Source organism: Apteryx rowi, unplaced genomic scaffold (assembly GCF_003343035.1).
Source record: "Apteryx rowi isolate R43461 unplaced genomic scaffold, aptRow1 scaffold_380, whole genome shotgun sequence".
Lineage (NCBI taxonomy): Eukaryota > Metazoa > Chordata > Aves > Apterygiformes > Apterygidae > Apteryx > Apteryx rowi.
The window spans coordinates 469190-495845 of record NW_020450308.1 but is presented as its reverse complement, the minus strand read 5'-3'; the positions used below and the strand labels follow the sequence as shown (position 1 = coordinate 495845).

The 26656-nt window shown below is 34.6% G+C and overlaps 1 protein-coding gene across 9 annotated transcripts in view; it reads right to left on the bottom strand.

Annotated features, from left to right (window-relative positions):
- USP15 (ubiquitin specific peptidase 15) overlaps positions 1–26656 on the bottom strand; it is a 66109-nt gene that overhangs the window by 18893 nt on the left and 20560 nt on the right. For 4 of the 9 annotated variants that reach the window (XR_003254895.1, XM_026074198.1, XM_026074194.1 and 1 more), the window contains 4 exons: positions 24849–24975; positions 19718–19863; positions 16985–17046; positions 6432–6515 (listed from right to left, as the gene is read on the bottom strand). Coding sequence is in view for 5 of the 9 variants with exons in the window: in XM_026074198.1 (XP_025929983.1) it covers positions 6432–6515; positions 16985–17046; positions 19718–19863; positions 24849–24975 (419 nt within the window). In the remaining 4 variants the exon portion in view is untranslated. Of the gene's footprint in view, positions 1–5360; positions 5429–5467; positions 6408–6431; positions 6516–12819; positions 14054–16984; positions 17047–19717; positions 19864–24848; positions 24976–26656 lie in introns of those variants that run through there. The other 5 variants (XR_003254896.1, XR_003254897.1, XM_026074201.1 and 2 more) reach the window with 5 other exon arrangements.

The window sequence follows — 26656 nt, the reverse complement described above, 5'->3', positions numbered from 1 at the left end:
AAAAAAAAAAAAAAAAAAAAAGCACAAAATGCCTTTTAAGAACTTCCTTAGAAATTCCTATGATGCATCTATTTGGAGAAATTGGAGAACTCTGAAGCAGGTAAAATGGTTAGATTTACAGTAATTTATTACCAGATGATATCATGCAAAAACTAAATACAGAAGAACCCCAAAACAGTAAAATAAGGATATTTGAGAATACTAGAAAGGTGAAAAAATCTAGCACTGTAGTGATGCACTGTAATATTACAGATATTAAAAAGCAAACCAAATGAAAAGATTAAACTCCTTCTTAAGCTATGTCAGTCACTGATCATAATGAAATATTTGCGATAGTAGCTTTGGCTAAAGTTCCCTAAGTGTTACTCACATTAGAAGAAACTTGAACAAAAATGTGAAAGTCAATTACTGAGAATGACAAGGAAAAATATGCAGTGCAATGAATTAATCCTGACAAATAATCAAGATTTATAATCTTAAAAGTTTGAGGATGCAGCAGCACCCAATACTACACTCTAGTCATGCTGCTCCATTTTACAGTATAATACTCTTCCCATCCAACTGAATTCCAGCTGTCACCACAGTGTAGTAATTATCCTTTTAATGAATAACAGTTGTTTTGTTTTTATCAACAAGATTTACTGAAAATTTCAAATGGAAGGGGGAAGAAAATTTCTCCTTCTTTTTAATGCTCCCAGGAATCTGTACAGCTTATATCTCCACTGTTCCTTAGAGTTCTTGTTCTCAAACCTTAACATCTGATATCTTTTTTCAATAGTTGAATTCCCTTTCAGTCCTTCCCTTCTCCATATATATGGATATTTAGTCTGCTTTGCATTGTGGCATTGTGTTTACCGGCCATTTTCCATGCCAAATCCCTGCAAAGCTCATTGTGCCTGTTCAACTTATTCCTAAATTAAATCCTTCACTCTACTTTATACAAGGCATTTTCTGAACTCCGGAGCCCATATTCCCTTCAACTTCTCTCTGCAGTCTCCCCCTCCCTATCATTAGTCCCTGGTTCATCCATGCATGCCAAGATCCCCAGGAAAAAATACCTTCAGTCTCTTTTTGCAACTGCAATCCAGCTCATTGCAGTCAATCCCAACTGCCTTAAACTGGCAAACCCTGGTTCTACCAGGAAGAAAAAGCACAATCCTGCCATTGGAGCTAACGCAACCTCCACAACATAACCCACCAACTCAGTTCAACAGTGCACAACAGCAATGTGAATCGCCTCTCATGGGCTGCACACATACAGGGTACACAGCAAATTTCAATTGTTGGCTCTGCTTGCTTCCCAATACTTTCTTCCTCTGACTCAAAGATAACACTTTTCACATGGTTATCAGAAGACAGAGCTCTTTTGGAAATTTAGGAGGTGTTGGACAATAAACTAGTTGAATGCAATTTCCCTGGGGATTTTCATTCCCTCTTTCTGTCTCCAAGACTTCCCTCCCACTCAAGAACTGTCACTTTAGGAGGGACACTAGAAAGTTAGAAATTGCAATCAGTGTCTTCCTTTTAGCCACAGTGCATCCCTGTGAAAGATTTCCTCAAATTAGCTGAGTAACATCAGGATAATTTAATTCAAGATAATTGTAATGCAGATAGATCCTCAGAGCTGGGTTGCTATATGGGACATAAACTATCCCAGTTTATTTCTCAAAAGAGAAAGCCATTGCTAAGCTCTTTCATCTCCTGTACCTGCCCACAGAAGTACACTTTAGAGGTTTAGCGAACAGGGTTATCACGTTCATCCCACGAGTCAGGTCTATTCATTTATTTTTCTTCAAGGAAGAATTATTCTTTCAATTGGTGAAATAGTTATACTACCTGATTTAGTAATCAGACTGGCAATCATAAAGGCCCTCAAGAGACTACAGAGAACATGAGGAACCCAGCAAATTCCTTTTCTTTTTGAGTTAAATACTGTGCACATATGCAGAAATTTTCAGGTTTTTGTGGTATTTTATCAAAACGCTTCAGATGAAATTCAGTGCCTATTATGTGCAGGAGACAGTATAGAGTTATTTGGTTGCTATGCATTCTCTGGAGAAAAACAGAAAAAAGGGCTATATAAATCAAGAATCCTACCTGCAAGTAAAAAGAACGTTTAAGATTAGTTTACCTCTCTTCATAGCTTTATCAGTCTGCAAACATCATTTTTTCCGGAAGAGTTATTTTTATTTAAATTACATCTTGCCTCTGGCTTTTTACGCTTTTGAAACTGGACAAAAGCTACAGGATTATTAACAGCCATTAGTAAATGGCTAACAATGGAAAGAAAATTTAGACCCAAGGCAAATCTATACAAACTTCTATTCAAACAGAAATGCCCTAGGAGAACTAATTTGCCACAGCCACCCTCCCCAATCAGCTTTTCCAGTAAACCTTTAGGAAGCTGCCTGTAAGGAAGGAATAACACAGGAAAAATCGGTGGGGTAGTGTTAGAATAGAGCATTCTACTAAGTGCAAGAACAAAAAGAGAACACCACTGGCTCTTAACAGAAATTGCTGCTCAATCAAAAAACAAGGCAAGACCAGAGAAAAGGAAATGATCTTAGGACCCTTGAACAGCTAGGCAGCATTCCTGGAGCAGTGAAAAGGGTAAAGGGAGGTTTCTGAACAAGATTTTATTATCCATAAATCTATAAATCTTGGGTTGTGTGTACAATAGTTGAAATGACTTATATGTACTATCTGTATCCTTGCTTTAAACTTCAAAGCAGCCTTCAGGTGATGAGATCGTAATCTGGGGCATTCACAGCATAGTTGGTGTTCTGGGAAGCATGGAATTGGTACATGGAATTGGTTTGGAAAAGCATCTCTAGCTTTGAAAACTGCACAATGTGACAGTGGAGTCCCATACATCAACACCAGGTGCTGCAAAAAGCACGTACGTAGCAAGAACGAGCCCAGAAGATCCGAAGCTTGGAACACTTACTAAGCTCTGTCATATTTCAACCACTTCAACGTACTGTTAATGTGTTTTTGTGACCAGCCACTTTGACAAACCCATAATTGGGTTCCATCAATTTTTAGACATGCCTGATGCAGCAGGAGAGGCCCATGCCACTCCACAAAGACTACTCTCTTATTTCTGATGATCATCCTCTGGAGATCAATGACATTATAATCTGTTTAAATAAGATTAAAAAAAAAAAATCATCATCTTCATACTATGCTGCCTATGTGTCAGATGTAATAAGAAGAAACTGTTTCTACAGGTGACATATAATCAATAACTATTCTTATTGAAATACTGGTGTCTTCACCAAGCATGTGAACAAAAATGCCAGTTGTCTATCTTCTGACAAGCTGACACTACTAAATGATGAAGCATGTCATTTTAGGAGTCTGAAGCAATGATTACAAATGAAGAAAACAAAACAAAGTTTTTCATTTAAATCCACCAAGCAAAATCCTCATTCCCCACATAATTAAAAAAAATACCTTATATGTGTTATGAAATGTATTGCTTTATGACCGACATTTCAATATGACCTTAAATGATGCATGTCTCTCCCTGCTTCTGAATCCACTAACATATATTATGCTAATCCTCCTATTTTATTTTTTCAACAAGATCACCTATAAAGGCAAAAGAATACCAATGATCAACTATTGGGAATCGTCCATTCCATCAAATGCGTAATTTAAACCCATGTTTACAAAAATGAAGGCTTTAGTTCTGAGAAAATTTGCACAGCTATTTCTAACAGATGAATAGCTCAATGCATAATTAAGTATTTACCCATTTGAGGCTTAGTATCACTCAGAATACTTCCTGGATTAGACAAGTATTCTAGAAACATATACTAGATAAAGGAACATAATATTTTTTTTTAGAGTTCTAACACAATTTGTACTCCATAGCCAAGCTATACTGATTGCAAAAACAGGCTTGCAACTAGTAGCATTTACTACTATTACTAAACAACCTTGGTGTTCAAATATTCTTGTGCTAATTATTACTTATCTGTCAGCAAACAACCAATTTATATATGACTGTCCTTTTTTCTGCCTTAGAAATCAGCTTTGTCAGCTAAAATTATCTTCAAAGCATATTTTGGTATTTCCTTAAGAGTCATAGCATCTCATGTCCATATGGAGGTGCCAGTGGATCCTGAGAGGCCCCAAATGTACAATTTCTCTGTTGTACTAAAGATAGAATGCAATGTAAGAGACAATGAAGCAGAAATATGAAAATAAATTCCAGGCAAGGCTGACATAAATAGTTAATTAAGAAAGTAATGAAAAGAAGGTAGCATTAAGTAATGGAAAAGGAGAAGTTTATCTGGGGGAAGAGTGGAAAATAGGAAGAAACCAATTTTATCCCAGAATGATTTAATACAATTAAATACAGAAATGTATTTTTCAATTATCTTTTGAAGCCAAAAATTCTTAGTGCAACATTACATACTTTAAAACACATAATCTGTACATAAATTCATACGACTTCTCTATTACTGAGGTACTTCATCTTGAACATGCATTCCATAAAAGTGCTGCTAAAGGTTCTCTTTTATTATATATTGTAGTGAATTACAAATTTATGTTTTTTATATACTTTTCATTTTAAACTTATCATAATTAGATAACCGCATTGTAAGGAAAAACACATACTTTTGCATTGAATATCTGTGTTGCCTGACAACCAGATAAACAGTGTTTTGAGTTACAAGGGAAAAATGGCTAGTATTTCACAACACTACAGAGAACATGCTCCTACTATCTAGTTTCCAAATATTTAAGTTATACTTAGGGCACTTCGAAGGGCAAATTCTGTATCAAATCTGAATCTTCTATCACTTCCTCTTAAGCATTCATTTCTATTTAAAATCCTCAAATTCAAAAAAATTAATTCGACAGAACTTCTAAAAACTCCCATTTTGGCTTCAAAACAAAACAAACAAAAAAAATCAGTTAAAGCAAGTGAGGAAAGTGTCTTTAAAAGCTGCAAGAGCTGGCAACAGGTTTCATAAGTGCTTCCTAAAAATAGCTACACCATCACTAGGGAGATGATAACATATGTTAACACAAAAAAACCCAGAAACAAACGAAAAAAAAGCTTACTGACTTGATTTAAAATCTGGTCTCCTTAGAAAACAGTGATTGTTAAGCTTTGCTTTAGGCATTACAACTGTCTTTTGCATAAGCAATGGGGAAAGGAGAGATTAGTTCTCAGCTAGAGGCTCACCTCCGGTCAAGTAATTTTTCATACAATCATAGATACAACAAACTATTTTTGTTTTTATTTTTTAATAATTTACTACACATTCACACACACAGTACAATAGACTGCAGTTAAATACATGGATTTGAACTGTTTAACAGTGAGAGTTGGGGCTACTCACAATTGGTAGAAGCACAAGTGACACTTCACCCCTTACGAAAAATCACTTCTGATAAATGCAGTATTTAACTGGAAGATATTGTATAAGATATTTAATATTTATATCACCTTTTTAATATTTAACATCTTCATGTTTGATCACAAAACACAAGTCCGGAAAAATATTTTAATTTCAATTTGAATGGTAAGAATAAGCCTCTTCAATTTCCTCAAGCTTGCCTTAAAGATGGGTGCTTTCTGGTTTCAAGCATTTGAAAGATGCTCCAACATCTGTTAAGTTAAAGTGAAATAATTCCATGTTTTTCTATATTCGCCAACTTTTTACAGTTGTGCACAATAAAAAGGATTACATAGAAAGTTGGCCACCGGATTATGAAAGCTCTTCTTTTATAGTTTTATCACATTAAGCAACCCAAATACTTTATACAACTTCTAATTTGCAATATAAAGGAGAAAACCCTTAAAAGTGAGAAGTCTTTTACTAACTCTCCACTCTGTAATACTCAGGCACACCAATCACGATCTCTCTCAAAACTCCTGGCGGTAAGACACAGAAGTTAAATTGATGAAAATTAATGGCAATAATCACTATGACAACAATTACAGCTTCAGTTTTAGTGGTCTCAAATCAATGTGTGATATCATACATGCTGCTATAATACCTCAATCAATCAAAAAGGGAAAACCTGAACACCTTAACTAAAAGTAGTTTATACTTATTTGTTGGCCTTCTCAGACAGGAGGATAATAATGTTTGTAACACTTTGTATTTTTAACATGATAACTCTGAATAGAGTCCTTTTATCTTTTCTTATGGTGCTCAATATTCTTTTTAGTATCTCATCTACTGAGAACTAAAATTTACCAAACATCTTTAACTGAGTTTCATTTCCTGATATTATGTGATTCAACACCTACACTATAAAATACTGACTGATAACAATTTACAATCCAAATGTTGTCAAAAAAACCCTCCAAATGCTTAACCTAATAACTACAAAACAAGGAAATTTCCTTATGCCGTATTTGGGTGATTCAATTAAAGAAATAGTTTTTAAGATATATTGCTTACTTTCTGTTGTTCATGTTGTTATAATTATTTGATAGAGATGGAGAGATCTTTGGTAAAGTTGAAAAATTGGATGCACCTGGGGACCTTTAAAAATATGAAAATTATAAATTAGATAAAAATGCTGAGATATTAAAAACTATGAAAGAAAGCTAACAAATGAGCAATGCATATAAACAAGCACGAAAAAGTTTTTTTTTCCTTTAAACTCAGCTACACACTAAAAATACCCAAGACATGCAACTCTCAGAATTCATCTTTTAAAAGCAAAAATACTTCACAACACTTTAAACTTTCATGTCACGTTGAAGAGAGAGCTCTACTAAAAACAAAACAAAAAACAAAGACCACAGTACTAAAGATTGCTTTCAGTTTATAATATGACTATAGATATGTTGTTGTTCTAAAACCTACAACGTAAAGTTTCTAACATGGTAATTTTATGAATTTTTCATTTAACCATAAGTGGGTGCTGAGATGAGATATGAAAATGATTAAGATACATACTCCGAGGTCAGTTTAAAAGTAGCATGAAACCATTTAATTAAAATTGTCTTATTAACATTGTTATAAAATTCCATGATATTATGCAGATTATTAAGAAGCTTTAAAATCTCTTTAGCCAAATGTAATAGCATTATTACTCAACCCCACTGCATAAGTCTATTTTTAAATATAAGAATACGAACATTTTAATCACAAAAGACCCTCTGAATGTAACAATTAAATACAACATACAACTATCTTGCAGTGTATTTTTCTTTTCTAGATCAAATCTTACAGATACCCATGAAAAAGGCTCTGAATACTCAAAGGTATTGAGGCAGCTCATGCTTCTTTGGGTGGACCCTATGCAGCTCCAGCTGGGTTGGATCAAGCTCCAGCTGTCCATGCAAAGCTTTGAAATACATCTCAAAATTAAGGCAGCAAAAAATTCTGCATGCTCAGTATTTTTTTTTTAAAAAACACATTTCAAGAACTAAAATCTGCAAGATAGACATTTTTACTTAAATGTACTTTCAAGTACATTTGGACATTTATTTTCAACTTATTAATAAACCTTTTCCAAAAGAAAACATGCAACATCAATCTGTGAATAAAATTTTTTTAAATATTCTGACCAACATTCATAAAGCTTTTGTGTAGATTCTGTTTATCAATCTAAATCCTCTTCTTTGAGCAACATTATCTTCAAAGAAGCAAAATATTCAGAGTACGTCCACAAGAAGGATATAAAATTGAAGTCAGTTTATTCCTATTTAAGTTCAAGGCAAAAGTTAAATTATACACATGTAATTATTTTAGAAGAAGCTATTTGAAGTGAGTCATTTGGAACTGAAACTTAGTATTGACTTAATTTTCAAAACAAATTTGAAGCTATTATATAATATAAACCAAATTCAAATAGAATATTGTTTTAGTATTAAAAACTTAATGTATAATAACTGATGCCTAAAATTTCAAAGTAACCAGAATAAGCTACACAGGAATTTCATTCTTAAAGATGACAATCAGTAGATTTACTCCTGGTTGTGAACTGCTGACCGTATGCTAAAATATCTACTTAAAACTCAGCATTTGCTATCAAATACAAAGTAATACTGACACAAAAAACATAAGAGAATCTTCTTCTACACGCTTACGCCTGCTTATGTTCTTGGTCACACCACTAAGTCCTGCATTCAGAGATGTAATAACTCTTCCCTGCATTTAAATATATAAAAGCTAGTAAGATTTTTGATTAGATTTTTCTGTTTTTAAGAAAAATAAATCAAATTGTGCCAAAAATAGTAAAATGTTTGCATTGTTACACTATGCATACTTATTGAGGGCATTTTAACATCAGAAAATATTGTTATGAAATATTATAAACAGCAGTATTTTTCTACATCTCTACATATTTGAGGTAAAAGTTAATCAATCAATTGAATACTCACATATATTTAATGTTTGTATACAGAATGGTACGTTTGGCATTCTTGTAATCAATTATGAAGAAAAAATATCTACTTGATTTTGTCAGTTAGGTTAACTGTATTCTGCATAATTTTCTTATCTGAGCCTTGACTAGTTAAATGATATTCTGAACCAAGAATATATGATCAACTAATGCTTGAGTTAATTCTGGAGTTTCTCAAATTATTAAATATGCTAAAGTTGAGTGGTCTTAAGGCATGCATCATGATTCAACATACCATTTTAGAATTTACAGACTTTGTTTAAGGTTATTTTAGAACATGATTACAAGAAGACATTTAAAATTTAATGATATTTTGATTTTTTCCACCTAATTTTACCTTGTTATAAGAGAAAAGCAGCATTACCAATTTGTTTCATTTCATCTCTTTAAATAGGAATGAAGTAGCAATGAGGAGAAATACGACTAGCATTCAATATCCCTATCCCAAGTTTGTAAATATCTATTTAGCATCATGATATAGCTGACCACTGAACTCAGAACAGCACCAGAAGACTGTCCTTCCTTCTGTTTTGGGGAACAGCTAGATCCAGACTATACGCTCTCCCATGGGCAAGCTACCAGAAAGATTCTGGGTAGTAAAAACAGAAAGAACAATTCTGCCCTGAATTTCTGTTTGGTGTGCACAGAAGACTCTCTACAGGTTTGACTTGATTTCTTGTCTAAAGTGCTTCAGTTTTATTGGCAGAGCTTGCTTTACATTTAACATATCCTTATGTGTTTGTTTACAACAGTGAAATGAAGCATGTTCCCCGAAAGGCCAAAGGCCTGTCGTCCAGAGCCAATGTATCAGCTGCCAAGCAATCGTAACTCCCATCATCAACAGTAATCATGACCTCAAACATGCTTTGAAGTCGCCCAATGCATTTCACAAGTAACTTATTCTGTTCATTCATATTTATAAGCGTGTCTTTGTAGACATAGGGCTCCTTGAAAACCTACAATCAAACAAACGATGGAAGACGACTATCAAAATTAGAGAGATGAGAAAAAAAGTCTGTGTGCTGCCATCCCATTTACCAGTTGCTCTAAAAAAAAAATTAAAAAATAAAAAAATAAATTGCTGTAAGTGGGTGATTATACCACAGTACTCCTGTAATAATGGAGGCTCTGCAACATCTGAGGGGAATAAAGCCACCCAGAACTGTACGCAGGGGACAAGTCTGCTGAAGAAAAAAAAAAAAAGAGGCAGAAGATAGAGATGCTAAGAAAGCCAGGAGTTTTTCAAAGCCCTGCTTTACTTCACTGAGATGAACCCTAAATCAGGAACCACTGAGATGAAGGGAAAGAAGATCAGGTGTACTTATTACTGCATGCTTCTCTCCCCCACTCCCCCAACTGTAACCCATTCTTCACTAAAGCTCTGGTTTGATCTGTTCAAAGGTTTCTGTGTTTTACACTGTCCTTTATTTCAACATATCTTAAAACAATTTTTAAATCTTCACAAGGCACAACAAAATATACATTGCTGCTTCAGATACTCTACTTTTAGCTAAGAACAACAGGATACAACCTAACAAACTGTATATATTTGCATTCCAGCATTATGCATTAGGGAACATATGATTTCCACACTATATTTGGCAGTCAATTCTCATCTTTATTCCTAATAACTGAACAACACTCCTTTCATCAGGAGGAAGCTGGAGCTATAAAAAAAAGCATACAGGCTGAACTCATAACTGGAAGTATAAGAAGTCTAGTAGAAGACTGCTACACCAGTATTTATTAATAATTTGAAACACAACTGTAACAGTCAAAGTAAATTCTCCCTACATAAAAAAGTTACATGCTTAATGGAAAAAAACCTGCAGCACCAACACAGAAAAATCTGTAATTTTGCCCCAACCCAAATCTACCAGTACTGTACTGGGTAGCTGCAGTTCATCTGGTTTAAAGCACATCTCTAAGCAAAACAAGTTCTGAGACAACATACAGAAGAATGAGGTAAACTAGTGAACAACATGAAATTACTCATGCTTCAAAAAGAGTTTTGTTCTAGACACTCACACATCATTGGCTTATCATAAGAAAGGCCTAAATTAAAATATCAACACAATATATCTTCTTTGCCTAGTTCATTCAAGTTTGCAGTTCAATTCAGAGCTGGCACAAAGACTCAAGAAACCAAAATCGAATGCATAAAAAGAACTGCAGTTAAGAACAAAATTAAGACTATCTCTGCAAGGCCTAGGGCAAACAATCACCTTGTTTTTCCTCTCTTAAAACAGCTGATGGAGTAGGATAATTATAATTCAAAAAAGGTTCAATATTGCTTTAAAATACATGTAAAATATTACAGGCTACAGTGCAGAGGCTAATCACATTTTTCTCACTAGCACTAATCCATGTGGCTAGACGCACTTGAACATAGGACATGGACATGCCTAACTCAAGCCTAATCCAGATCTGATGCCTGGCACAGAGAAACATCCCGATATGCACACAGCTATTGAAAAATTCCTTCACGGGAGGCCATTCCGTGAACATCATGTGCTAGACAAATCCTGATCAGTTGAAGATGGCCAGAAAGGGCAATGGTGATGAAAAATCTGTCCTTTCTTTAGCAGATAAAAGTTGATTATACTATCCTGAGCTTACCACAAAAAGTCACAAAGAAATTGAAGCTAGTTTGAAATGAAACTGTTTGCCTAATCAGCAAGAGAAAGGTAAGAAGGTAACGGACACAGCAGCATGGTGACTGAGGATACAGAAAAAAGGTACTGTAAGGTAAGCCATGATAGAGACTTACAGTCTGTCCATTATTCTATGTAACTATGCACTGTGCCCATGCTCTCACCCATAACAAATAAAGTAACTTATAGTCTTTTCTGGATATAGGTAATTCTCCTGGAAGACGCCAGGTATACCTGATCACTGGCAGTAATGCATGACTTCTCACACTTATATGATGAACAGTTACTGACTTGACAAAAACCATCAATTTGAAACTCTGGCTATCAAAAAAAATAAAATCACTAAATGGTCTTGTTTCTCATACGCAGGAGAAGTAGGACAGCAAACCAATTCTCAGCATAGCTGGAAAAACATCAGGAACTATGTAACAGATAACTTTGAAATATGTATTTTTCTGTATCGCACTAAATGATCATCAAAAACTGGTGAATCTTGTGAGCTTGCATGAAATTAAACTTTTGTCTCATTAACCTTATGGTTAATTTATACTATAACTCTAGTAGTGATCCACAGTAGAGACAATACATAAATACAGACAACACACCAAAACCATTGCAAGCAGAGAACTCCTCTTTCCCTCCTATATGTCTTGATTTCCAGCTGTTTAATATTTTATTTAGATTATATTTTCAATGTGTCAGGTAAATTTTTTGTTTTATTATTTCATTCTGTCATATTCATTATGTTTATAGACTGCTGAATTTTCTTTTATTCATCCAGCGTAGTGGATATGCAAAGTAGAGTCTTAGAGGAATATTCTTCTGTGATAGCTAAGGTCCATGTGGTTAGAATTATGCCGATATAGAATTTAGCTGTTTTAAAGCCAGATTTAGTAAGTTACACCAACTACGGTGTAGGCTGTTCTATTCTTACAAAAAAATAACTAATTCAGTTAATTATATTTCTTTGGGGGGGAAAGAGAATGAAAGGTCGGTATCTTAACATTCAGCCATCAAAATTTTTTTGATGCGCAGGGTATGCATTTGTTGGGCTGTCTCAACCCTGAGTTAACTGATATCAAACAAACATGTTTGGTAAAGCTAACACGAAAACATCTCTGCTGCACATTATGGATTTTTGATGTTTACTTACATGGGCTCAGACACATGATTATCATAGTTTAAGAAGTTATTATGCATCAGCAAACTGCAGGCTGGCTCTTTGGGTATTGGTAGGCAAGCTTTGACAGCTGTTGCTTTTGATTTAAGACACCAGAGTTAAGTCCCCAGTTGTCAGCTCTATCCTCTACAATTATCTTTCTTACAGCAAAGTCAGTAGAAAGGTATACCTACCTGCACATTAATTACTTCAGGAAAAAACAGATTTTAAATCTCTTAGTGAAAGATAATACCTTTCATTTCAGTAGGCAAACTTAGTTTTTCTTTTGAAGTATCATGGATGTTTTTTCTTAAAAAAAAAAAAACCTTAGGCTATACTAGCATTAAATATTTGAGCAAAGATACCTTTATGCTCTTTCAAAAAGATAGGTATATATCTTTTATTCATAAAAAACATTTTACTTAAAAAACACAGGGACCTACCTCAGCAAACAAAAATGAAGCGAGTCTTTAGTGATTTTCTAAGACAAAAAGGTACACAGTTTTGAACCAAATTTTTTTCTTACTAAAAAAACTTGATCATGTGATGAATGTTAGCTATTTTATTAGGATGATTTACTCTATAGCTATGTCTAAAGATAGAACAAGCAAATCAGAATTAGATCTGTTACTTTTATTAGAAATACACAGATGTATGATAGATTAATAAAAAGATTCTTATATTTTATATGGTGGAAAACTAAAAACAAATAAAGAAGCATTACTAAAGATACGATGAATCAACAGATTTAATACCTTTTTACCAAGCTTTCTAAAAAATCAGACATCTTTCTAAAATCAGAGGAAAAAATATAAATAACTTTTGTATGTTTCTTTAAATTGCTTTTATAATAGCACATTAACAGTTTTACTAATAAGTTCTTACCTGTTTAAGTTATTTGAATTACAATCTTAGATTTTTGACATCTTAGTTTAAAACATCCTCTTAAGCCATTCAAATAATTTCTTTTTCTGTCTGTGGAATAATCTGCCCCAGATGGATCCAGATATGAAAACCATTCTCTGCATTTTCATTTAAAGACTGGGATCAGAGCAACAAAGCTACCAGAACAATTGGGATCTCCATGTTTGGATGAGTTTGCCACATATATGGCATTTAGGAGAGAGTTATTCACAGAAAAGTTTGTGTAATGCAGTTCACTTCTGCAGAGCCACCCATTAATGCCAAATAAAATCTATTTTGGAAGCAATGACAGTAAAGACATTCCAGGAGAAGTCACTATCAGCTCCCTAGAAACAGTTTCACAGAAGCCAAACTTCCTGAGCAACAAACATCCCAGTAGCTAATATAAACAGCTGATATAAACAGAACCTCTCAGAGGGCCAAAAATCCAGCTATTCTCAAGATACTATGCCAGAAGACTGACCTTGTATGCCTTTTAAGAATGCATCTCATACATTCTGATACTTCCAGACAAAAGACATTTTAAGCAGTGTTAAGGTATGGGACAGTAGCGGATATCAGTAGATTTAAGAGGGGGTTTTACAGGGATGTTCCAATTACTTGCAAAACTAAGTAAATTCAGAACTTAGAGCAGTGAACATAAAAGAAATCCAAGCACTGACAGGCTTGGACATAGAGCTGAAATTCTCAGTTGCACAGGAGGGTCTCTAGTCCTACATAAAAATGATCTCAAAGTTTAATTCATTTCTTTCTATTTTCTTTACAAGAAGGGAAGGTTGTTTTGGTATGCTAATCTTTTCACTTATACTGCTTCATAATAGTCTTGAAAATCAGATAATCAGAACTGTCAGTTTTCCAAGGTGTTCTTTCCTCTCCTCAGCTGAGGCTTCATTTTGGCCGTTTTCAAAATAAGTAGGTTCTTCTCTTGCTGTAGAAAAGATGAACACACCTTTAACATGTTTCTCTTCAAAACTGCCACCATTCCCCACTTGCAATAGGAAAAAAAGTTGCCAAGGGACGTAACCAGTATCAAGATTGCTATTCTGCTTTGACTGTCAAGAAAGAGGCAGGGAAAAGCATCACAAGCAGAATATCTTGCTATCTTTCATTTTCAACTGACTCCATGCAGGTTCTGCTGCAATTCAGAGAGACCTCGACAGGCTGGAGAAATGTGCAGAGAGGAACCTTATGAGGTTCAGCAAAGGGAAATGCAAAGTCCTTTATTTGGGTAGGTATAATACTTGCACCAGTACAGGCTGGGGACTGACCAGCTGGAAAGTAAGTTTGCAAAACAGGACCTGGGGGTCCTGATGGATAACAAGTTGAACATGAGCCAGCAATGCACCCTTGTGGCAAAGAAGGCCAGTGGCATCCTGGGCTGCATTTGGATGAGTGTTGTCGGCAGCTGGAGAAGGCGATCCTTCCCCGCTACTCAGCACTGGTGTGCTCATTTGGAGTGCTGGGTCCAGTTCTTGTACTGGCTACCCAGTACAAGAGAGACATGGCACTACTGGAGGGAGTCCAGTGAAGGGCCACCTAGATGACTGAAGCATCCATCATAGAAGGAGAGGCTGAGAGAGCCGGGGTTGTTCAGCTTAGAGAAGAGAAGGCTTGGGGGGATCTTATCAAAGTGTATAAACATCTGATGAGTGAGAATAAAAAACGACGGAGCCAAACTCTTCTGAGTAGTGCTCAGTGAAAGGACAAGAGGCAAGGGGCAAAACTGAAATACATTTTTATTTTTACTTCTACTGTGACAGTGATCAAACACTGGAACGGGTTGCCCAGAGAGACTGTGGAGTCTCCATCTTTGGAGGTATTCAAAACCCAATGGGACATGGCCCTGAACAACCTGCTGTAGGTGACCCTGCTTTGAGCAGGGAGGTTGGACTTGACGACCTCCAGAGGTCCCTTCCAATCTCAACAATTCTGTGATTCTGTGAGAAGTTTAGCCGATGTTCTGAAACAACCTTGCCTGTTTCAAGCATTGTAATTCTTTCATACCTTCCAATATTCAATATTTTGATCTTTCTAAATACAGCCTAGTCCCAGGCCTAAGAATTAAAATTTACAATACATACTCTTCTAGTGTTTGGGGGTATACTATTAGCGATGACAAACTACTAATAAAATAATAATACTCTTGATGCATCTGACACACAAGACTCAAAAGCAAGCGTTTTACGCTTCTACTATTTTAAAGATTTACATCTGTTTCATAAAAATTTTAAACAGATGTAAAAACCTGGCCCCATTACTACTTGTTGCTAGCTTATATGTGCTTCTACTTAATTTTGCAAACCTGTTATTACAAGGCATCTGCATTTTTTCAACTAATTTATGTTTCTGATAGCTGCCAAACCTCAAAAACATACCTCACTTTAGCGGCAGAACTGTTCATCCTCATTTGCTGCTTTCCAGATAAGCCTCTTTTGATATCAGAATTCTCAATTAGCCTTTTACTTTCCCCCAAATCAGCTTTTTTCCAAGAGGAATGCTTTAATTTAAATACAACTTCTGAAAGTCTTCCATACAGTGGAATGAAAATTTGGCAGAATAAAAGCAGATGCCATCACCAAGAATATTTTCCTACCAAAACTTTCAAAAGGAACCAGGACATTCAGTTAAGTTCTAACAGCTTTCAAATACGCCTTTAAAAATTTGAGTTAAAATTTGTATTTCAAGGAGATACATTCCCAGGCCAGAGATTAAACTTCAAGTATTCTGCATCCTGTTCTTTTCGCTGCTCTCCATTCTCTCCATGAAATAACATCTTGCTAAGTAAGGTTATACTGTTCATACAAAGCTTAAATTGGACAAAACAGATTTCATTAAGCAACTTAACATAAACTGGTGCTCCTAACGAAAGCGCTGGCACATAAAATGCCAAAGATTAAGAATCTCTGTCCTTCAAATGATAAGAGATGATATTATGAAAATGTTTTAAAACTATAGTGAACTTCATTTATATGAATTCAGGATGTCAGAAGGAACAAGAGGAACTTAACTTTTTTAATGAAAGATATGCTTATCTACCAGACAAAGGAAAAAAAACCCAAACAGTTAACTATGTGTAAGGCTGAGATAATGTCATAAATCTACTAGTAACTAGTTTCAACTGTTATTCAAAATCCATGTAAACAATGAACAACAATTTAGATTCCAGAAAGGATATTAAAAAAAGGTTAGCCAACTAAATGAAAAAACAAAAACAAACAAACAAAAAAGTCTCCTCACACAAGTAATTTCCTACTCGCTTTCCACTGTCAAGATGCTGCTGTTAATGGCAGCAGGAAGAATAGAAAAGACAAATAACATCATATTCTTAACTGAGGACAGCCCCAACAAAGAACAAAGGCAACATTCTGGTAACGTAGACTGCAATTTAAAAATGTTTATGTGTAAATATTGTGCTCTGCAGATAAAAGGATAAACTACCTGTGAGAATATTTAATAAAAATACTGATAAAGCACACATACCCATGTTCTCCTAACAGACATACTATGCTTTAAAACAGTGATTTAAAATAAACTAAGTTTTATAGTTTTCTACCATGGAATTTTTTCTATTTTTAAACAGGACAAAGCCTGTTTAGGAATTATTTTTAAACGGGACAAAGTCTGAAGTCAATAGAGTTATGCAATGTATATGTAGGAAGCCATCATTTTAAGTCACATTCTACAATGTTTAGTACTTACGACAAATACAATATTTTGCATTTTTTCAAATAAGACTTTTAAAAGCTGATTTTCAAAATGAAATACCACTTTCAAAAAACCCCACTTGTTTTTAAAGCAAAATAACTAGTGAAAATATTTAAGCTATAGTCAAGCAACATGACTTAAATCCACAACTTACTTAGGAGTTGAAGGACCTCTTGGCCATGTTCCATCCTCATTCTTCTGTTCTATCACCAGTACCTACCACAAAAAGTAAATAAAGAAAACTGAAAAAAAAAATCAAAAGATTGCATTCTGTTCCAATGAAGATCTTTTTAATGGGTTTGCTGACACATGACCAAGACAAAAAAGACTGATGTTTAAGTCACAGTTCCCTGAGGTTCAAGAATACACCATTCAATTACATGAATTTCTTCTTGCTCTAGCCCTCCTTCCCCTGCAGGTTTGTACAGCTTTGGGCAAGTCACTTATTATTTCTGTGCTTTAACTCCTCATGGATAAAATGGCAAGTCCTTACCTGCCAAGAATGTAGTAAAAATTCAGTTAAAGAGATTAAGATTTGAAGTAACCATTACAACTGGGATGCCATGTAAGTATCTAAGGTAGACAAAGTGTTTTGTCCATTCAGCTAAGTTCATAACAGATATTTTCAGAGTTAAAGACAAAGCAGTACACTGGTTAGAAAAAGAACTGCAGTGTCAAAACAGAATCTATAGAAATCACATGTCCAGACAACAGCCGTGTTAAGAAAGAGGCATTACTGATGGAATTTTGCCTCATATGCTATACAGATGGAAAATATTTGCTGCCTTGATATCCCTAAAATCGTACTTATCTGGTTACTCCTGTATTCTTTGCAAAAGCATTCATATAATGCTTATTTCCCAGCAGGAGAGCTGGCTAATGAAATTCATTTAATTCAAGTTGTTACTAGTCCAAATGGGAGTACAGAACACTCAGTCCTAAACACAGGCATCAAGTGCCATTTGAAACGCTGTTGGGTATTTGAGATATCTGGCCTAGGCTGGCAGATATGACATAGAACCTACAAAAAGCTCATGCCTTTCTGGATTGACAGCTGAAAGCTAGGCAGGACAGCCTAAGTCATCTGAATGGCAACAAGACTCCAAAACTTAAGCTGAATCTAACTCTTTAGTTTCATGTGAAACTAATTCTGCATAATTGTACATTCATATGACAGGATTGCTGCTGCTGTTATATTGTGTCAGCGTATAGACACAAAGACATACACATCCACACATGTACTAATGCTTAAAACCTTATGTATAAATCATGCTGCCACTTGAAGGTGAAATCACATTTTCACTCTGAACACACTAACACATGAAATTTGAAAACAGCTTTCTAACATGACTACCCAAAAACCTGGAAAAGAGTAGTTTGCTATCTTTGATCACAAGCGCTCTAAGAGAGCTGACATTTCCTTTCATTGGCTCTCAGAGATTACTCATTAAAAGGAAGATTTAGACTTAAGAGTTGAGTGGAACCCTTAAAAGCTTACTTCAGAAATCAACTTGTGAACATCAATTCAATTTCAGAACATTAATTTACTTACCAATCAAATACACAGTTTGGTATTAGGTGGTGAAAAAGAACTATTAGATTGGATAGAATCTAATAGTCAGAATAACTATTATTAGATTAGAAGGCTCAACAAGAAAAACAACAACCTCAGGTGTGTCAGCAAGTGCAACTCACCCAAACAGACATGGTTTACCATGACATTTAGCATTTTCAGAAACCATGGTTTTGAATAATATTTGTTTTGCTGCTAGTACAGATGTTACCTGTAGCTCTTTTTATGGCTAATTTCAGGCCATGCATGCTTCATAGTTAATGTTTCACTGGGATAGAGGCAATTTACAAGTTATACCTTTGACACAAATCTTTCATGAAGGATGTAGGCTCTTACAGCAGGACCAGCACATTGTGAAAATTAACTGTGTTAAGGTTTAAGTGTGAGCAGCATGAAGCTAAAAGGGTACAGTAGTTCAAGCTGTTATTTTGGTGCACTGATTATTACCTTTCATCCCATAAAAGAAACTAAAGCACTGCATAAATGCTGCTGTTAGGTAGGTTAGTGTTAAGCATTTTAAAGCAAAGGAAATATTTTAATATAATCTCGCCTGCAAATACTGCCATCAGATTTCATCCATTCATATTTGGAACAGGACTGCATAAACTACAGCTGTTGAAAAAATATCCAACTTGATTTAAAGACTACATAATACAGAATCAATGTAATCACCAGAAAAGTTATTCTAATGATGAGACCCCTCAAATTGTCCAGTCAGTTCCCAGTTACATTTGTATAGCTTTAACTACAATATTTGTTCTTATATTAATCTGAGAAGCTAAAAAAAAAAAATTATCTTGTAAGAAATCTTCCCATAAATATCTTTAGGGGAAAATTTTTTACAAGATATTTTTAGGTGATGATGTAGTCTCATGGTAAAGCAGGTTTTCCAGCTCTTTAATCTCTAAGTCTTATCTGAAACCTTTTCAATTTTTCTCAATTACTTTCTGAAATCTGGACACTGGAATCAGAGCAGAGGATTTATTCTTCTAGAGTACAAAAAAGTTATTCAAAACTTGGTTTGCATGATAGGAACATATCCTAGATCCTAGGAACATTTTACTTTAGGTTTTACCAAATTCATGTCAGCAATGTTACATTCACCAGGAGAATGAAACTCATTTTCAATCATAAAGAAGCATGCAGAGATGACTTATTTTGATGAATTTGTTTATAAAATCCTGTATCCCAAACATAACCTATTAGGACAGGAGGTAAATTTTACTTAAAAATAAGGAAAATTCATTGAGTACAGTTACATTCTCATGTGCAAAAAATTAAGACGTATAAAAAAGAAGTGATATTACATAGTACCTGTCCTTGGTATAAACCAGCATCTTGTATGGTACTGTCTGGTTTATTCAATGGTTCAAAAGTATTACTCATGTATTTGTTCCACAGTCTGGTTTCTTTTTCACCTGGAATATTGAAGATTTTTCTTATCTCTTTTTCAATTGTATCTGTTTTGAAAGAGAAAGAACACAAGTTTAGCATTTCGGTATACAAACACTACGAGTTTAAATGAAGCACAAGAATCACCTACTCTTTTCTGATATTCAGAATATGCATAAAAGTGTAGAAATAAACATGCAACTCCATCATGTCGTAGGAAAAGCAGGAATTTGCTAGTTGGCATGCCTTTAAGAAGATGGAAATAGTCAGAGGACTGTTTTATTCCTGACTGATTCTCCTTCACCAGACTGCTCTGATAAAGCAGACCAAATAAAGACAGGTACACAAATAACATGATAGGATCTATACAGGTACCCATTTGCTCATTTCCCAAAGAGTGTGGTAACACAGGAAGGTAAATGTGTGGGCAATGACTAGAAGTGAGACTGGCAGCAAAACCAGGGGCAGGGAAGGCAAATCATTCTGTTCCTCTCCCCAGATCAATCCCTTTGGTTTTCACACACTTCTACTACCCCTATCACTCACCACAATACATATGCATAAACTCTAGTTTGCACACTCACAGAAAATAAAGACTATTCTGGATAACTGAAGTACATATAATTATTTAGAAAGGATCATGAAAGATTCGAGGTCCCTGAAAGATTTACAGGCTCCTGCTCCCCAGAAATATATTGAGTGTTATATAATTGAGGTATTATAACTATTGTCTAAAACTGGAATTTAAGAACTTAATCATTAACTCCATTCTCCTCCTGCAAAAGTGAAGTTTATGAAACAGATCTTTAATATGAACCAATGTCTTAAGTCTCTGCTACATCATAGCAACTTTACTTAGATGATTTTAACTGGTTCATTCATAAAGTCCCCAACCGTCAACTCTCATAACAGCTAAGACAGAAAACAATCAAAGACTATACTGAACAAATTGTACAAGTTGTATTCCTCACGATCGCTGAAAACCATAATAAAAATGGGCAATGTAAACCCTTCAGAAGATGCTCCCCTGAAGTCTCAGGATAAAAATGTCAGTGTTTCAGCTTCTCTAGCATTTCCCTCCCACCTCCCCTTTTAATTAAGATTATTATTTTTTCTGCTAATACTCCTACAATAAATATGAAAAGTAAAACAAGATATAAAGCTTAGATGCATCTTGTAAAAATCCAACTGTTGGCTTGTGAAATGCATGACAACTGGCCAATACAGTATTTGTAGATATTGTAGGTAATCGAATACAAGTTCCCTTTTTACTGGTTAACTTATGCTTTTAGTGTGAAAGCAAATATTGAGGTGATATGTAGCAAGGTAGGTGATATGAACAAGGCAAGAGGTTGTTGACTAATTTGTTGATTTTTTTAAAAGGAATCATGTACTGTCTGAATCAATTATCAATGATTTTAAATCATTATACTTGAATGGAAGAATAAATTTACCTAGCAACAATCTTCCAAAATATTCCAAATCTGTCAACAACTTTCACTAGAAAAATGAATTTTACACAAGATATTTTTTCATTATCTTATTAATACCATGATACATTAAGTATTTGATCATTGCAGTTCTCATTTGTAGCAAGTACTAAAGTAACACCTTCTGTATCTTCTGTAAGAGAACCGTTACGAGACAGGAAGCACCAATCCCATCAGATGACAACACAATAGACACGTATGTCCAAGTCTCCAGGAAGAGCATGTTTTGCTTGGCCACTCTGCTACTTGGAGACTGTGAAACTAAGGTATCTTTAATACATTTACATCAACTTAACCAATGTACACTTTATAATCCTCTCCCTCCTGTCCCTCCCAAGCAAGTATCACTGAAGTGTTGGCTTACGATCCAAAATGAACACGCCTGTTCAAGTATAAATGAACACATTACACGGAAGTTAGTATGATCTGAGGCATACTGTAATGGGTTCTGCTCTAGCAATGATATACACATGCCCTATGCATGAGAACATTAACACTACGATCATGTCTATCAGTCAGGAGGAACTGTCCTCTGAAGACGACTCTCACTCCACCTATAAAGGGATTTTAGAGTAGTTTTAAACTTGAGATGGTTTAATTTGCGAGAGTTAAGTGTTATGGTTCCTGTACAGAATATATCCTTATCCTTAAAAAGGAAATGGCTCCCCAAAAAACCCTGCATGATTAAGCTACTATTTTGCTGGAGAGGTTCAGTAGATCCTAATACAAGTACGCCATGACTCTTAAAGGCAAGTGGTATCACAAATACTGTCTGAAGGAAACTGAAGATGTTAACACGTATTGTGAAACAGTAATCTCGGCTTCCTAAGGAAGAGAAAGGCTAGTCACAGATCCCAGAACAAAGCGTCCTCAAGGGCAGCACGTTTAACATTCTTGTTTTGTTCTGCAGCAAATTAATGGAAAAGATTAATCATAAAGCCATTTGCCAAGATTATTTACTAGCAAAAGTCCAAAAGCTCATCAGATGTATAGCCATGGGTATAATCTTCTGAAAAGTATATCAGTTCAGTTTTGGAATTATTTTATGGCATCACAGAACCTGACTCTCATCTGTCCATAACAGAAGCTATGGACAGTCTTTCTGTCATTTTGTGGTTTATAAAACCCTTAAATAAAGGTAGAAAAGGCCTATACATTAGGTGGTGACTGAGTTTAATCATACATTCATATAAATAAGATTCCTGAAAAGATCATTAGCATGCCTTCACTCAGAAGCGCTGAAGTTCTCTAGGATTAGCAACAATAACTATGCAGAAATGCTGCCTGAAGTACATTTATTGCATAGCTCATTTTCTTCTTAGAACAACAACAGCAACAACAACAAAAAAGACTTAGTCATCAACCAGCCTCAAAGTTAATATGCAGTGATTCCAAAATCAGAGTCCTCAATTGTAGGAGATCTTCAAGAAGATCGAAAGAACACACTACATGCAACCAATACAATCCCAAGAAAAACAGTCATTATTAGGCTCGTCTACTATAATTAATTTTTTCCTACCTTGTACTACCTTATTCACACATGACTTAGCTTAGTTAAAATAATTCTACTTGGGCAGAAAAGCAAAGGTATTCCAGGAATAACACACATTTGAAGACTGGCAGATGAATACATCTTGTGCTTAGAGTATATAAGCGTCTCCAAACCTTTCTCTGTGGATGTGAATTAAGGAAGTTCTTGTCCTGACCTCCAGAGGGCAGTAAATAATATAAACAATTACAATGAGAGGCAGAAATATTCAAACTTCTTGGAAAGATCTTAGTACCTTATACCCACTCACTTCAATGGGGTTGATACCGACTCTTTTGTGCTACAAGCCTTTTGCAACCGTAATGAAACAGTGACATGCATCCCCTTCTCACTGGCATATGCAGGCAAGGGTGAAAAATATTCAAGGTTCTTGCATATTCTTTATTGATACAACGAGCATCTTTGCTACATATTTGATAGGACTACTTCAAATATACTAAAGGTAAGGAGAGGAAAACCCCCCCCACCATCTCTTTAAGGGAGCATAAAATAAAAAGTGCATGAATTGGTTATTCTTTCACCCTTGAAATTGTTCTCAATTTTTCTACCTCTTTTTCTAAGACATAAGCTATTTTGGATGGCCTCTCTATGATGGTCCACCATGCTGCTGCTCATAAGAGGATTCAGCTTCAGAAAGGGCACGTTTTTAAGGTTTCCAAGAACATCTCATCCCATATCTCAGGAAAACAAATAAGATCAGTGCTTGGAACAGAGTTGCCAGTAAACTTCACTGTTTCTTATTACTCTGTATGAGAATTATCTCATAACTACAATTCTCTCTATGCTGAGAATAAACAAATATACCTTCAAAGAAACAATCATTTCGAAGTGTTCTGAAAGAAAACATCAGAAATACATCCACTATCTAAGATACCAATAATACAATTTAATTCAGTATCACTGCAAAATAGCTTGTATTCAGTCCTCTTGAAGGATGACATTAAATCGCTTTTTTCTAAATTTCTGGGTTTGCTTACAAAATAAAGTACATTTTCCTTAGTTAAATCGCACCCCAGAAATGTAAATCAACATTCAACACTGAAGCTTTGTTTGAATGACAGACTTCATAATTTGTAAGCTTTTATTCTAATACAGGCAGATGCTTACCTGTTTGTCTAACTTAAAGATTAAACTCTAACCAAGGAAAATAATTCTATTTTTTAAGCAAGCAATTTCCAAAGAACTAAGCAAGGAATGATCGTGACTACTCGTAACGTAAATAGAAGCAAACGCTGAAAAGACTACATTGCTGTCAAATAACAGAGTAATGGCTGGGTTTGATTTTATGCCTTTAGCATAAAAGAACACCACTAACTGCACAAATACAGGTGGTTGAAAGGATCTTATTTCATATACAGATACACAAATATATCAGTGATACCTTTACACATGTTCTGACTGTTGTTTTTAGAGATAATTACATTTTGTCAAAATATGGTTTCAAAAAAATTGACATACAATGGTCACAGAACAGGCAAAATAAGCACAAATAAAGATCAGGTGGAGGTTTAACACAGAACTCAGTTACTGTAAAGCCATTCCACAGCTCAAAGAATGTTATCTTTATAGGTTACCCTTTGGCCATTAATGCATCAATTCAATTCATTCCTGTGTTTCCTAATATACCTTTCTAAGTGACTCAGAGTGTTGGTTAATGAAAGGCATCAATGAAAACACGCAAAACTACATTTTTTACACACTAGAAGCCATGAAAAAGCACTGTGGAATCCAATAAAGATAATGAAAGTCATCTAGTTGTTCACTCTCTGAAAAGCACAAACTCTAGAGTTAACACAGATGCCTACGTAATAAAACGTATTTTTTTAAAACTGAATTAACACCCAAAACATTCCAAATTGATAAATTTCTACTTTTGACCCAAACAAGACTAGTCCCATCCATCATAACAGTTACAATACTCATCTGTCATTTTCCTAGAGACATATTTATTCAGAACTTGCCAGCAAGTACCATTTAAAGACAATCTTATATTGTTAAAAATAATTGTACATACCTATTGTATCAGCTTTACTAAATCTTCGTGTGACAACATTGTTCATATTTCCATTTTCACAAAGCTTTAATTCTGTTAGATATACTTCTACTTTGCAGTGTTTTACAAACATACCCTGTTCAACCACCTGAAAAACAGACTGGCATTAGGTATCAGTCCAAATTTATTTTAATACACACACTTCAAAATATTTTTAAGAGCTCTTCAAGAAACTAAAGTTCAGGTAACTTAAGACACTTAATAAATGCCAAAAATGAGAATTAAAATACTCCTACAATTTTTTAAAAGTACAGTAACCTGAAAAGTAAAATTTTCTCATGATTATATATTACCTGTGTATAAACACCACCATGCCTTTCAGAAATGTTAAGTACAGTGAAAATCAAACATGCATACTTAATCAAAAGATAAGATACTTAATCAAAAAATAAGGAAACACAGGATTTTTTATAGTTTTAAAACACATTCAGTGTATGCTATTTCCTCAAAAGATGAAGAGCTGCTTTTTATATGACTGTTAAAGAACACTTATCAAGAACAAAGACAAACTGCTAAATTCTGGATACCACATAGACGATTTTTAAACAAATACCTACAAATTAGATCTTTCAGCTATGTTCTGACATTGAATATTTTAATTGCAATTTCACCTATTTATTACAGTTGTTTATTATATGCTCATTTTTGTAACATCTATTACAAAACAGTAAAGTACACAGGAAAACTTTTTTCATAAAGATAAAGCGTAGAAAAAAAAATAATCAGGGTCACCTCTTAAATGTTTTTCCCTTTGATCTTCCCAAATGTAACTGCAGTACTTAGTCATGTAGACTGCTCTGAAAATAGCCATCAGCCTGATATGTGATACATCTGACAAATACGGCATTTAAAAAAAAAAAAAAAAAAAAAAGGAACCGACTACTTGTTAGGAGAGATCTGATGAACAAATATAACTTTTATGCATGTGCCATAGAAAAAAAAAAAGTGAATGATTCTACTACTATTCAGTAGTTCGCCTTATCTATAATGACTGCCGATCATAATATTTTAAATTGAAATGCATCTTAATTTGGACAGCTTACTGGGATTTTTAGCTATTAGAGTAACAACAAAATAGTTGCTGTAAACAAAAACTGTGCAGTGGTATTAAGACACTTTGGAGATAAAACTGATATAGTACTAATAGTATTTTCACATGCTATTAAAAAATTATAATGTTGTTTGACACATCATATACAACACTGTATCAATTCAAAATTTGGTTACACATTAAAAAAAAAGTTGCTGCAACAAGTGGGATGAAAGAAAACCATCATCCCACCACTGTGAAAAAAATACTAAGACAGACAAGAGAAATCAATGAACAAATGAGAAAAGCATCACAAAGAAAAATTAGTTTATCTAAATGGGAATACACTATCTCACATGATAGTTTCTGCCAATATGAACAGCAGTTAATGAATCTATGCCAGTCTACTTAGCTACTCATTACTCCAAGTATTTTTCCAGTTAGTTCCTTCCAAGTAGGAGACAAACTACTCTAATTTCCCTTCTCTCCTCTTCCATTTTCCCCTATATTGACAGAGGGGAAAACAAAAGTGAAAAATTACAGAACCTGTACTTTACTGGGAAGAAAGAACATCTAGTTTGGTGAAATCCATCTTCAGGAACAACAGTAACAAGTTAATAATAGATATCTTTAAAGAAGGGGAGCCATCTTAATGGATTTCAGCTTTTACAGAACTAAAGAAAAAGAGACATTCCAGGGATGTCTCTTTAAAAAAATATTTTATTGTGTTAAAAAGACT